The sequence below is a fragment of the Epinephelus moara genome, chromosome 19 (genome assembly GCF_006386435.1).
Source record: "Epinephelus moara isolate mb chromosome 19, YSFRI_EMoa_1.0, whole genome shotgun sequence".
Lineage (NCBI taxonomy): Eukaryota > Metazoa > Chordata > Actinopteri > Perciformes > Serranidae > Epinephelus > Epinephelus moara.
This window is the reverse complement of record NC_065524.1, coordinates 8625236-8638878: the sequence shown is the minus strand read 5'-3', so window position 1 is coordinate 8638878 and position 13643 is coordinate 8625236. Positions and strand designations below refer to the sequence as shown.

Here is a 13643-nt window from a genome sequence, read left to right as displayed (position 1 = left end):
CCATGACATAGCTGTTTGCAAAAATTTTTTGTCTCTGCGTTTTGATAAATATAGTCGAGCTCGATGCTATTTATAGAAGCCCCAGCGTGCTCTGCACCTAAGTCGGGGCCTGTTGCATGGTGGGAGAGGAGATGGGTCGGAGGTGGGGCGCTTGAGGATATTGTGACCCAGATGACTGAGCTGGAATGATCGGCCCCGCTGCGCTCAGCGTGCTGCCGTACTAATGCTCCCGCAGGAACGTGGTGACACAAGATGCATGTCTCATCTGCCTTTGTTCTGTTGGGAGAGGGACAGCTTGGAGTATTCAGGAATGTCAATTAACTACGGAACTGAGAACTCAGGCATCCCAGCCATTAGTCTGTTTGTGTATGTGAGTGCAGGAGAGGCATCATAGCATGCATCTGTTTGAAGAATAAAAACTCACTACCTAATGGTCAGCTGTAGAAAATACAAAAAACAAAACAAAAAAACATAAGAGATCTCTGTGACAGTGTTACTGTTTTGTTACGTAAAACCAAGTTTCCTGAACACAATGTGATGCATTTGGTGTCTGCCTTGGGATAGAGCTGCCATTAATGGTTTGTCTGATGGTTTGTTTGCAGTGATTAAGTTGTTATTGAAACTATTCTAACCCCTCCATCATCTCTGTTTCCATCTTTTCTGACTCTATCAGGATATCATGTTTCCAGCTCGGTGGTTGAGGAGGGCGCGAGGTGGGAGAGTCGTCACCTTCTACAGGAAGTGTATGACAATGAGTCAAAGCTCTACTCCGAGCCTGAAAAAAATTGCACAGAACCAGGTAAGACTCACTGTGATGTTTGGTGTGATAAATGTAAAAGAAAATGCGTCACAGGAGCAGGTGGGTCTGCTGTGAGGTTTCTGAAAGACTGAGCAGTTTAAATAACCCTATGTGTGTGTGCAAGTGAGGTAGAGGGATTGATCTCAGCATCTCTGAATACAAACACCAGTGTGGCATTTAAACATTGATTAGAGCAACCAAATGATTATGTCAAGAGGCTCTCATTACTGTATGATACATACCTACTGGGTCTAATTGTGGAGTTTAAGAACTGTACTACATCAGATCAAAAAACCCAAGAGTCCACATTCTTTCTTTATTCAGTTGGGCATAATTGGGTCAGGTGGGTGCTGGCGTCCATATTATATTCTTTTGAGATGGTTATGCAGCCCAGAAAAATGTTGTCATTTTCCATTTCTGCAAACCACAAATATGTTATATTTGTACATTATCATGTACTAGATATATTGAAACTTTACAGTTAAACAACACTGAAGTTACTATGGGGTTAGTAACCACTTGGTTATGGTTAGGAAAAAGATCATGTTTTAGCTTAAAGTACTTGGTTTTGGTGGCACAACCACGGTTGTAAAAAAACAAACAAAAGAAAAACAACATCGGGTCACTAAAAAACACCCATGTTTGGTGGCAGAAAAGCTGCTGGAAACGTGCGATGACTCACTAAAAAACAACCAGTCAGTGTTAATTTCGTTGACTAAAACTATGATGACCTTTTTTCCATGACGAAAACGAGACGATGATGAAATCTCTGTTTCATTTTGTTGATGAGACAGGATGTGCCGAAAATGTTAGTGCTGGACTATCGGACATTGCAAGCCGAGAACATCCATGATAGTAATGATCTTCTAATGCCACATGAGCGACAGGCTGGTAAAGTCTAGTAAATAGTCAGTGTCAGGATGTTTCGCTAGCCAGCAAAAACATGCACACCGGAGCAGCGTCAGCTGTTGGTGCGAGTTGTGAGCTGTAATTCAGCAGTAAATTATCACCTTTGTGTATCTGACTGTGGATGTTGGAGCTGCTGAATGGATTTGTGGAGTGGGTTAGTCATGGTGGCTGTTAGCGGTTAGCTCAGACTGCAAGCTGCTGAATGGCAGTGGAGCAAGTAGCCACCGACTGCAAGACTTCCCAGCTGATCCCTGCAGCCCTCCACTCAGGTTTGATGCTGTTTGACTGGCAGTTAGGAGGCTCAGTTATCTGTGAATGTAGCTGTGCTGTAAGTAAACAGTCTGAACTCTCAAGTTTTCTCTGACAGAGATGAAAGTTTAGTTTTAACCCTGTGAGAGGACATGCGTTAAAACCTCCAGAGTAACACGTTGCAGATTAAGAAAGAATTCAGGCTTTAATTATTTTTCTGCTTCTTAACAGTGAGATGGATAAGTCAGAGTTAACAATGAACCTGGGTGCAAAGCGTGGTTGTCTCAGAATTATTATTTGTGGTGTCAAAGTTTTTTAAATCATAGAGATGTTGAACTTTTCAAATGAGCAGAGACGGCTGGCATACATGGGTTAGCAGGGCTAAGCCCTGCCTATCTTTTACAATAAAGACGAGAAAATTATTAAATTAAAGAAAATAGTTATTGAACCTTAGAACTGATTGTTTTTGGTGGAACTTATAGCAGCAACAGCACTAAAATAGTCACAAAAACGCAGAATTTATCTAAATGGGCTGATTTTGTACAGCCCATACTCCTAGAATCAGCTTCCAATCATTGCTGTCACATTGTGAGTGACAGGTGTCGTGACCAGCCCCCTTGATTTACTGTCCAGTTGGGCTAAATTCATTCAGCCCAGGCCACTGACTTTTGGCCAATGACAGTGCGTGGAAGTACAGTGAGGGCCTGCCCGCTGTTACTGTAGTGGGACAGTGAGCATTGAGTGTTAGCATCATGCTGAACGAGGTGGATTATTTTAAATGCTGTCTATCGAGCGGGACCTCATCCAAAAATCGTCGGACTTGGTGACTTGGTGACTTGGTGATTAACCTGTTTGCATCCCAGAAAGGCCGTCCATGTGAGCTTCTCTTCAAATGGGGCGGCAGTAGCTCAGTCCATAGGGACTTGGGTTGGGAACCGGAGGGTCGCCTGTTCGAGTCCCCGTCCGGACCAAATATGGAGTGTGGACTGGTGGCTGGAGAGGTGCCAGTTCACCTCCTGAGCACTGCCGAGGTGCCCTTGAGCAAGGCACCGAACCCCCCAACCGCTCGGCTGACGCCTGACCAAGGGCAGCCCCCTCACTCTGACATCTCTCCACTTTGTGCATGTGTGTGTCTTTCGGACCTGTGTGTAATTGACAGCAAGAGTGAAAACATTGAATTTCCCCTCAGGGGGATTAATAAAGTAAATAATTAAGGTATAAAATAAGGTAGGCCCAAGTAGGGCTGGGCGGTATTCGCGGTGACAGTAACTTACCGCCGTAAACAAGAGCCGCGGTACTGCTTTTGTGGTTACTGTCATACGGCAGTATTCCGGCTACGGCGGCAGAACGAACGAAGGTGGCCTGGCCGACCGCACCAAACCCAGGCCCCTGGGAGAAGGGGGCCCGGGACCCGCCGGCCCTCCCTCTTCCCTCTAACGTTTATACATACTATATAACATTTTATACACAATAATAGATGGATTAGCAACCATTTCAGAGAGAGAGAGCTTTTGGCATCAGAACATTTTTGTAGTTAGCCTAATTCTCTAGTTTTGCTCTAGTGCATTGTTGCTGTAACCTGGTGCTGTATCTCGGTGTGATGTTTCTGTTACTGCAGCTGAACTATTGATCAGTATACGCCATAGGCCTAATGCGTTAGCATTCCCACCCAATTTCGCCACGACAAAAACAACAATTTCAGACAAAAAATATGGACTTGGTGTGCAACAGCCTCAAGTCCTGTCATCTTGTCATATGTGGTAGTGGTTATTAAATAGGGTTGGGTATTGTTTGGATTTTATCAATTTTCATTCTGATTGCAATTCTGTTTATCTATTTAGCTTCTTATCCACTCCAAGTTTCGATTCCAATATTTTATTCTTATAAGTGTTAACTAAACACTTACACCTTGTGGTCGGCAGGCAACATTACAAAAGGAAACCCACACTCAAAATGCTGGAACTAATTCAGCATAATAACAATGGCTTAAATGTTTCGTCAGATTTGACGTGCAACCTGACTTGGAGCCAATAAACTTCCCACATGCATTTAAATTTGCCTTGTGGTCTTTTTCTTCTACAAAGGGAAGCCAGGCTTTTGACCGTTTCCTGCGGTCCATTCTTTGCACTGTGACTGCTACTGTGACATGCTAGGCATGCTTGCTAGCGCTCCGGCTCACTGCTGTGTTTTATGCGTGACGTCACAGGTCCTGACTCCTGGCAGATGAAAAAAGGTCCTGAGAGGTAGCCAGATGAGCCATGGCCTTGGAGATATATGTAGCTTTTGTTTGCGCCAATTAATTTTTTATGTCATGTTTCGGAACCGTTTTTTTTTTTTTTCGTTGGTACCCAGTACTTGGCATTATGTACTCGGTTCTAATTTAGAACCAAGTTGTGGTTCCCAGCCCTATTATTAAATTTGTTTGGTTAGGTTCCTGTATGATGATAGAATTATCAGGTTTACAGAGACAGAAAAAAGTACTGTGGCAACCCATCACTTCCCTTCACCTTTACACACACATGAACACACACTCCACTCTCAGGAGAGCTGGCTACAGAGAAACTGAGGATGAAAAATGAACAGCACTCCCTGTGATGAGGAGCTGAAGACAAACCGAGAGAGAGAAAGTGAGGGGAATGTTGACATTAAGATAAAAGCTGATGAAAAACACGAACTTTTCCCAGGTAGAAATCCCCTCTGCTACCCCAGTCTAACGCTGCCTGTGTCACTGTGCTTGTATCCCTGTGCGTCTGCTCGTCTCTTCCTCAGTGTGTACCAAAAGCTCTCTTGCCGTATGTTTGTTTTCTCTGTGGGCTTGTCAGTGTGTATGTGTTTTCCCCGTGGCGCGGAGTGTGTGTTTTCCATGTGGAATCCTGGGGCTTTACAAGGCTGACGTCCTGCCAAGCATTTTCTTGATCTCATTGTAAACATACCGCCCCCATCTAATGCCTGCATGCACACACGCACACACACACACACACACACACACACGCAAGCACGCATGAACACACGCTCCTGCTGCTTGCAGTGTGGGGCACGGAGACACTGGATTCTGTGATCTGACTGAATTCGTACGGACGAGTTATATTTAGACAGCACATAGTTTATAGCCTGTTTCTGTTTAATTATGCTTTGTCTCCTGAAACACTAATTATCTTAATAGGGATTATTCCTGCTTTCCTGCACTAAAAGGGGCCTTCGCAATGTGCTCCTTACGCCTCACTCGCTCTCTCTCTGTCTCTGCCGCTCCGTTATCATCTGTTTAGCTTTCTCGTCCCCCCGGAGCACTCGCTGTCTCCTGCTTCTTCTTTGTGTTTTTCCTTCTCTCTCTCTCTCTCTGGTGTCTTTTTTTTTTTTTTACATACACAATCATCAGTTGAATTTCAAGTCATGGAGCATTCTTGTCATGCACAGGAAAAGATACTGCATACACATGCATGGTGACACAGCATGGTGACACAGCACATGCACACAGTGAGGAGATGCATGCATGAGTATCTTTGTGCATGCAGCTGATGTGGTAACGTGCACGCACATATCCAGCTAAACAAATACTTGATCTTATGTGGAGAATCTAAGGCTGTTAATTGGATTTGTTTTATTTGTTTAACTTCCTGTAAGATTATCATCTTACCCAAACTGAATTGATTGAGTTGAATGATGTTGCATGTTTGTGGTCGAATTACAGGACAAACAAGTCAACTTATTTCAACCTCCTGCCAAAGAAAAATCTGAAATGGAGGATTTGATAAGGTGAGGCTGACAGTTCTGTCAGTGTGCAGTCTCTTCCTTTGTAAGAGAGATAAGGAGAGAATTATAAGGGAATAAGGGAGTAGGATATTTGCTGGAATGGGCTCTGTTGGGAAAATAAAATTCAGTTCTTCTTGAGCTTTTCACAGCAACAGTTTGGGAGAAATAGCCCAGGTCCTATTTTTAGTGGCGTTCGCTTGACAGCCCCTCTGCAAATACGCAACAATGGAGCTCGGACACGTGACGGCAAATTCCCCAAAATAACGTTGCTCCTTCTGCTGTCGGCTCAGGCCAGCTGGGGTCTGTGCGGCTCCGTCAAGTGAGCAAATCAATTGAACTGTGCAGAGCTGGATTCAGTTCAACAGAGATGATGTTGTTTGTGGGCGTTACATGTGCATCATGAGGTAGGCTTGAGAGAATATGCTGATGTTTAATCATCATCACCATGGGTCAGATGAAATGTAAAATATATATTCAGGTTCTGATATTAAGTTTATCTAGTATTATTAGATTAAACATGCCTTACTGTCTTTTTTTGAGTTTATTATGTCCTCATTTGGTCTCTTGAAACTCCACCGTGTGAAACTCGACGAATTCATACAGTAATTATTTGAGAAACATTTTCTTCCCATGACCCATATTCAGGAAGTTTTGTCTAATTTGAGTTCCCAGCTTTTACAAGAAGTTTATACAGAGACATGTCAGGATCCATATTTTAAAATGTCTGCACCTTGACAAACTTGCCTTGTTGCATTTTGTGTTTTGGTGATCGCTATAAAAATGTTCTAAACCTGAAAGTTCATTCTTGAGCTTGGGACAAGTGTTTGACAAAATATACACCAGTTGAAGGTGTTTTCTACTTTCATGTACCCACCTTTTCATCAGTGGATTGATTTCCTTTCACCCAAATGTCCATCGTTCTAAACTCCTGGGGCCGTACTCACAAAGCTTCCTGGCACAAAGAGTTGCTCCCAGTGACAAAATTCACAACATTCTTACAATTTTAAGGTTTTCCAAGAATTTCTTGACGAAACCCTGGTAAAGATAAAAGTTATTCAGAAAGCATCTTGGCCCTTAAGAACTCCTAAGGTGAAAAACTGTTGAGGCTCAGACACACCAAACCGGCTTCAGAGAACTAGCAACGATGACCCTGCTGTGTTGCCTGATGTTGTCGTGTCTCAGTCAAAAAGCTGCACATGAACACACCATAAGGACTACACCCGACGGCCAATCAGCACGTACGCTCTGCATCTGCACGAGAGGAAATAACTCTTCACACCAGCCGACGGTGGTAGTCTGTTATCGTCATTCAAAGAGGGAAACCGAAAAACCATTTTGACGCTAGTCAGTTACTGTAGCACATTAACAACATAATCCAGTATTGAAAAAACAAAACATATTTACTGTGTGCTGGTGGACAAAAACACAAACCATCACAAAATGTTTTCGCTAAAGAGATCAATGGCTAAAAAACAAATCTTACCTTATATAACAGGTTTGTTTGGATCTCACTCCCTCTTGACTTTCTAGTCTTCTGACCAATCAAATCGCTTTTCCACCACACACCACAAGTCACTTTCACCCGTTCACACACATTCACACACTGGTGGCCGAGGCTGCAATACAGGGTGCCGCCTGCTACTTAGTAACCATTTACTTGCACTCACACACTGATGGAACAGCCATCGGGAACACTTTGGGGTTCAAAGTGTTGCCCAAGGACACTTCAGCATACAGACTGGAGGAGCTGGGGATCGAGCCACTGATCTTACGATTAGTGGACGACCGGCTTTACCTCCTGAGCCACAGCATTTCATTAAAACAAACTTAGCAGGAACTTTCAGCCCCCTCCCTTTCCAGCTTAGCTCCCTCAAACCAGCTGACACCCTTGTTGGTTTCTGTAGTGAAATAAGGAGGCATCATGTATTTCTCAGGTCAGCTTCATGAATCAGCCATTCTTCACCTATTGCAGCACTTTCAAAGCGAGCAACAGGTAGCCTATAAATAGAAACAGGCTGTCTGACAAAAGTTCAACTCTAAACGACACACCACATCACCTGCAGCCACTTAGGACACCTCTTTTGTTGGCTTAAAATCCAAAATGTTGCCATATTGGTGTAGTTTTAGTTTTTTTTTGAGGGACTCCATCATGTCTACTTTGTCACCCGAAAACACATGAACCTACAAGTAAACAACCACCACGTGTGCAGCTCTGCCTCTCCCACCTCTACTGAAATCTCCTTCATGTTGCCGGTCTGGGCTCACAGCCTGTCAGACACTGTTGTCTCTGTGAATCCATTTATAAGCAAACATAATAAAGTTCATGAAGTTAAAGTTGGATTCAGTATTGTGATGCTGTCAGCACCGGTTAATGATATAAGCTACTTTTTCATTTGCAAGAATGTGTCATAATGATGAGAGTCAGTTCAGCTGGTACACCAGACCAGAACGTCAAAACTGGGAATCGACAAACTCTATCACAGGTGCCTGCAGCATTTGATTGACAGTGTGAAGTACGGCACAACACACAAGCAGCACTGAGCGCTAAACAAAACAAAAACACAATGGGAGACCAGCAGATTAGAAAATGTCAGCACTACCTGTGCAAGTGAAGAGTAACACTGACAGCTTTACCAGACACATTTGCAAAGCAGTCAGTGTCTGGGGTTAAACTCTCGCTCTCAGTGCTCACAGCAGCAGATGCACAACTGAGAAAAGTCTCCTCTTATCAGCTGGAGAAGATGCTCCTTTGTATTCCTATGGCGGCAACTGTCTCTGCAGCACTCTGTTTGTGCTGTAATTGGTTGGATCAATGGCACTTACTTCCTCCTCTCATCTCGCCACACAAAGTATACAGACAGCGCAGACGCATACTCGTACACACAGAAGAGCTAATGTACACAGACAGGCTTCGACAGGCGCACACCCCGCAGGAAATTCATATACAAATACACAAACATAGACACACACACACACGTAGATGAAGCAAACAACTGTGTATACATTTTTTTTTCCAGCTCGTGTCTGGCATGGTTGCAACTTTTTTGTCATTTTCCATCCTTCTAAGGTCAAATACCAACACACACACATTCAGCTATGATTATGCATTATAACAGTGGAGTGTGTTGGATTAGAGATAATCGTGTTTACAATTGCTGGCTTTCTCCTCTCTGCTCATGCACCGCAAACTACAACCTCTGCCTCATTAAAATGTGTGTATTTATTTGTCTGTGTGTGTGTGTGTGTGTGTGTGTGTGTGTCAGGGTAGCAATGACCTCTGTGTCTGTCTTTTTCCTCCAACTCATATCTATTCTCATCTAATTCAATCACACTCCATCATAAAAGACAGCAGAGATAGATTTGGATGTCTGAAGTGATCGTGGTCCAGCAGAATTGTGATCTGCCTTATCAGTTACACTTTAGCTCACATTTCTGTCTGTCAAGTCTTAATCAACCCTATAAACTACAGGACATCATCTCTCTCTTCCCTCTGCTCACTTTATTAATTACAGTAAGAACTAAAAACAAGTTTCCAAGTTTCAAATGAGTTTCCAGACAGTTGAGCTCTTGAAAACAACAAACTAAACTAAAAAACAAAAAATGTTTTCGTCACATTCTTATTTTTGTGAAGAGTACAGTATGTCAGATGATGTTAATATTGTGTGCATTGTTAATATGTATGTCATCTAAGCAATCCAATTCACTTTATTTTACCAGGATAATCCACTCAGTATTAGGGCTGTCACAGTAACTACTTTTGTTGGTCAATATATTGTCCCAGAAATAATTGCAAATAACAATGTTATTGTTATTTTGGGAGCATTTTATGTCACTGATTTTAAGAATGTTTAGACATTGGAATTGGACTTTTATACTTAAAGTCAGGACCACTTTGGTCAAAGAAAACTTTGTTTCTATTTGCAGTATTATATTTGGCGGTATGGCTCTGTTCTGGTGCCTTTCTGCCTTTCCTCGGCCTACGCAGAAAGCGTAAGGCAGAGAGGGCACACCTCTCCATCCTTCCACAAGCTTATGTGGACAGCCATAAGGCAAAGAGAGCACACCTTTCTGCCCTTCCATGCGCAAACAAGGAAAGCCTGAGGCAGAGAGAGCACACCTCTCTGCCCCTCCATGCCCCTCCATGAAAAGCCTAAGGCAGGGAGAGCAGTAGCAAAGACCCCCAAGGAAAAGTAAAACTGGTTACCTCCATAATCTGGCCAGTGTGCTGCACTCAGCTCCTGGGTGTGGATGGCCTTGGAGCTGAAAACTTTGCTGGTGAATTTGCGGAGTGAATCAAGTTGTTAGAGGGTAAAACTATAAACAATGGACTTCTTGGCTCTTTGCTAGGGGTCAGTTATCCATGAAATTTGCCGTAAAAAGTCAGTCCATAGAGGATCAATCCCTATGTTTCTGGTGACAATCTTACCTTTTCTGCCGCACCACCATCAGACAAAACACTTTTACTTTTACCTAACAAATATCACACTCTGATCATCACGTTGCCATGCAAGTCACAGAACACAGTCATCTCTATGTGTTTTCTTCATGCATTACCCCAAGGCCAAACCTAAGAGCTTTCATTAAGTCCAGTGCAGCAAAATCATACCACCTCCAAATACAGAGTGTTTTTAGGGTGCATATCCACATGTAATTTTGGCATACAATATACAAAATATGCGGCTAATACGCAAAAATAGATATAAACTACCGTCATACCTAGAAATTGGAAGTACACCCACAACCTGTTTGTGTGTGCATGTAAGATGTCTCATAATCTAACTGGCATAGAGTGTAAGGACATTTTCTAAGCACATTTCTTCTCCTGAGGGACTAAACCTTTTGATCGTAAGGCCCCTATGGCATCACCCACAGACATTTTTATGTCCCCCTTACTGGTTAGGCTCTAAGAATAGCTATAGCTTACTTCAGACTTCAGAACTTTATTTCCGAGTCAGTACTGTCAGTGCTGTGTGTCCTGCTGCGGTTTTCTCCAAAGTCAAATGCTTTGTAAATTCTTTTAAGAACACATGAGAAACTGCTGCCTTCACTCGCAGCATGATAAACAGCATGTGTACTGCAGGTTTTCCTAACATGCGGCTAATTATCTGCTTAATGGGACCATTTTCCCTTTTTCCATTACTGCACACTGAGGCAAAATGAACCTTAAAGACAGAGCGAGAGTCTATTTAGAGACCGTTTAGAATGGAGGCTGCTAAAAATTACTTAAACTGTGTCTCTGAAAACACTCAAAGTCTTGCAGTTACAGTGAAGGAACCTGATTTTTAAGAATTTAAAATCTTCATTTACTGCTCACTATAGAGTAAACTACTGAATGTCTGTTATATATGGAGTAGTGAATGAATCAATGGGGGAGAGATTAAGGACACAGCCATGATCATTGTAAGGATGTTAACATGTTGGCTTTAGGATTTAGCTATAACGTGTTAGTGTGGCTGTGACTGTGACAAAACATCAGGGGGTTACAAAAATTATTATGAATGGTCTAATGTATTCCTAATAGTTGAATAATAGATCACAATTGTCTGTATCAAATTTCATATCAGTGTTTATTTTGATCATTTTCCAACTTATACAACTCAAATACACACACAAAAATATATATAAACAAACATAGATAAATTAAATAATTGATTAATATTAATGATTATTATAATGGTAATAATAAGTACAATCGTTTATCATTAAATATTTCTTAAATATATTAGGTGTATTACACATTTTCATGACATTTTCAAAACTATACCACAAGTAAACTTCTTACAGGGAATTTATACTTCTGCATTGAATTGACGCCATAGCTACAGCCTGAAGTGCACCTCCCCGAACTGTAACTACTCGTCATGGTGACGCAGACCTCCTTTCTGTTTCTGTATACTTTTCCTCAGTGGAAACAAAGCTTTTATTTACTTTTATCTCACAGATAAGAAACAATAAATTGTGAAGACCGTAAAACCTCCACTGAAATAGCATTTTAAGGCTTGTGTGTAATTTATCATTGAGGGATTTCTACTTTGGGATTTAACTAGGCTGTAAAATGCCATAGGCTGGCGTTATAACGTTAGCATTTTTTATTTCTTTGGAAAACGTGTTTAGTATGACAGTTGTTTTGTCGGTGAATCTTGTGAGTTATAATGGAGCCAAATTGCGTGCCGTTACCTTTGTTAAAGGATAACTTAGGTATTTTCCAACCTGGGCTCTATTTCCCCATGTGTATGTGTGCGTATGATTCATGGGTACCACTTGTTCTAAAATTGGTTCAGTATTGAGGCGCGAAACGAGCGAAAACGGTAACGGGGGCAAATGCGTCCTGTATAAAAGTGCTTTTTTTCGCCACTGACCGGTTCAGATCGCCAGTGCTATCTGTTGATAGCATATTGTAGCGGCCCTGGGGCAGTGGTGAGTGGAGTCAGCTGTCAGTCAGTGTTGGAGCAGAGAGGGGGAGGGCTGCCCCGCTGGGTACTGTAAGTGAGTATTAGAGCCCTGCGCTCTCGCCCGAGGCCCGAGGGGCCCGAAAGCCCAACAGCCCGAGGGCCGGGCTTCGGGCCAATTACCACATCATTACCTCGGACACGGGCCGGGCGGGCCAATTACCACATCATTACCTCGGACACGGGCCGGGCTTGGGCTTTTTTTTTAACCTGCCAGTTAGAGAGGTGTGTGTTTGTGTTTAACCGATTTAAACGGCAACATTTGAACGCAGCAGCCGCTGTGCCTCTCCCTCTCCGCTGCACGTCACTCATCATATTGTAGCATCCGCCAGGACGTGTGGAAGGATGACGCAGTTATTCGGCAAACCACCGTTTGTTACTGAACAGTACAGGTTACTGTTGGCCGTAACCACACCAAAATAACCACAAAACAAGGACTTAGCTGTAACGTTAACTCGAACCATGCAATGCTGCTCTCTCCTCCAGCTCGCTCCACACACACAAGCACACGCACTCACACAGCCCTCATCCTCGTCACTCTCGCACCCCGCTCACAGAACATTGACGTTACAACAGAACATTCACTGCAGGGTCGCTACAATATTTTACTGATCCCATTCATAAACACTGTGATAAGGTTTGTTTTGTTCGTGTTTGTAGCTTAGGCTTGGATAGACGTGTTTATTTGTTAATAGACCTGCCACCTACAATTTGCAATATCAGGCGCTGCAGTTGCATCGCGCACAGTTACTTCAAAAAACAAAATAATCAATTAAACAGCCCCGAAAATGCTTCAAACACTTTTCTAAATAATCTTAATATTGAAAGGAAACGAAATATACCCACTTATGCCATTAAAAGTGCTTAGATAAGGTCGGAGGTCTGTAACTGCACATATAGACCTCCGACCTTATCTGGGTATATTTCGTTTCCTTTCAATATTAAGATTATTTAGAAAAGTGTTTGAAGCATTTTGGGGGTTGTTTAATTGATTACTTTGTTTTTTGAAGTGACTGTGCGCGATGCAACTGCAACAGTGCGCAGCAACAGTTGACAGTTCTCACTAAATAGGAGAATACAGTCATTAAGTTAAATAAATTCATATTTAACTTTATCCTTTCAATCAAAATATAATGAATATAGCTTAATACCATGCTAGAAACCCCAATTAAACTATTTTAATGTCTGCAACATTAACAGCCTACATGTTGTTATATAAAAAAAAAAAAGTCGGGCTTTTTTTCGGGTTCGGGCATGAGAATTCTGAAAACCTGTCAGGCCCGGCCGGGCTGAGGCTCCACCCCCTCGGGCCAGAGCCGGGCCCGGGCCCAGATAATAGGCCCGTGCAGGGCACTAGTGAGTATGTGTGTATGAAGTGTGTGTGTGTTACGCTAGAAGAGTCAGAGGACGGAGTCTTTTACGTGCTACCCCCTGGAGTGTTACCGGAGTTTTTGGAGTGCTCAAATAAACGGGCCTTTTTCCCGAAC

General features: G+C 42.7%; 1 protein-coding gene across 1 annotated transcript in view; it reads left to right on the top strand.

The window, feature by feature from the left end:
• The window catches only part of slc24a3 (solute carrier family 24 member 3), a 142809-nt gene that overhangs the window by 52652 nt on the left and 76514 nt on the right, over positions 1-13643 (top strand). Inside the window, exon 2 of the mRNA XM_050071806.1 lies at positions 674-799. Within this exon, the coding sequence (XP_049927763.1) occupies positions 674-799 (126 nt within the window). The remainder of the gene's footprint in view (positions 1-673; positions 800-13643) is intronic.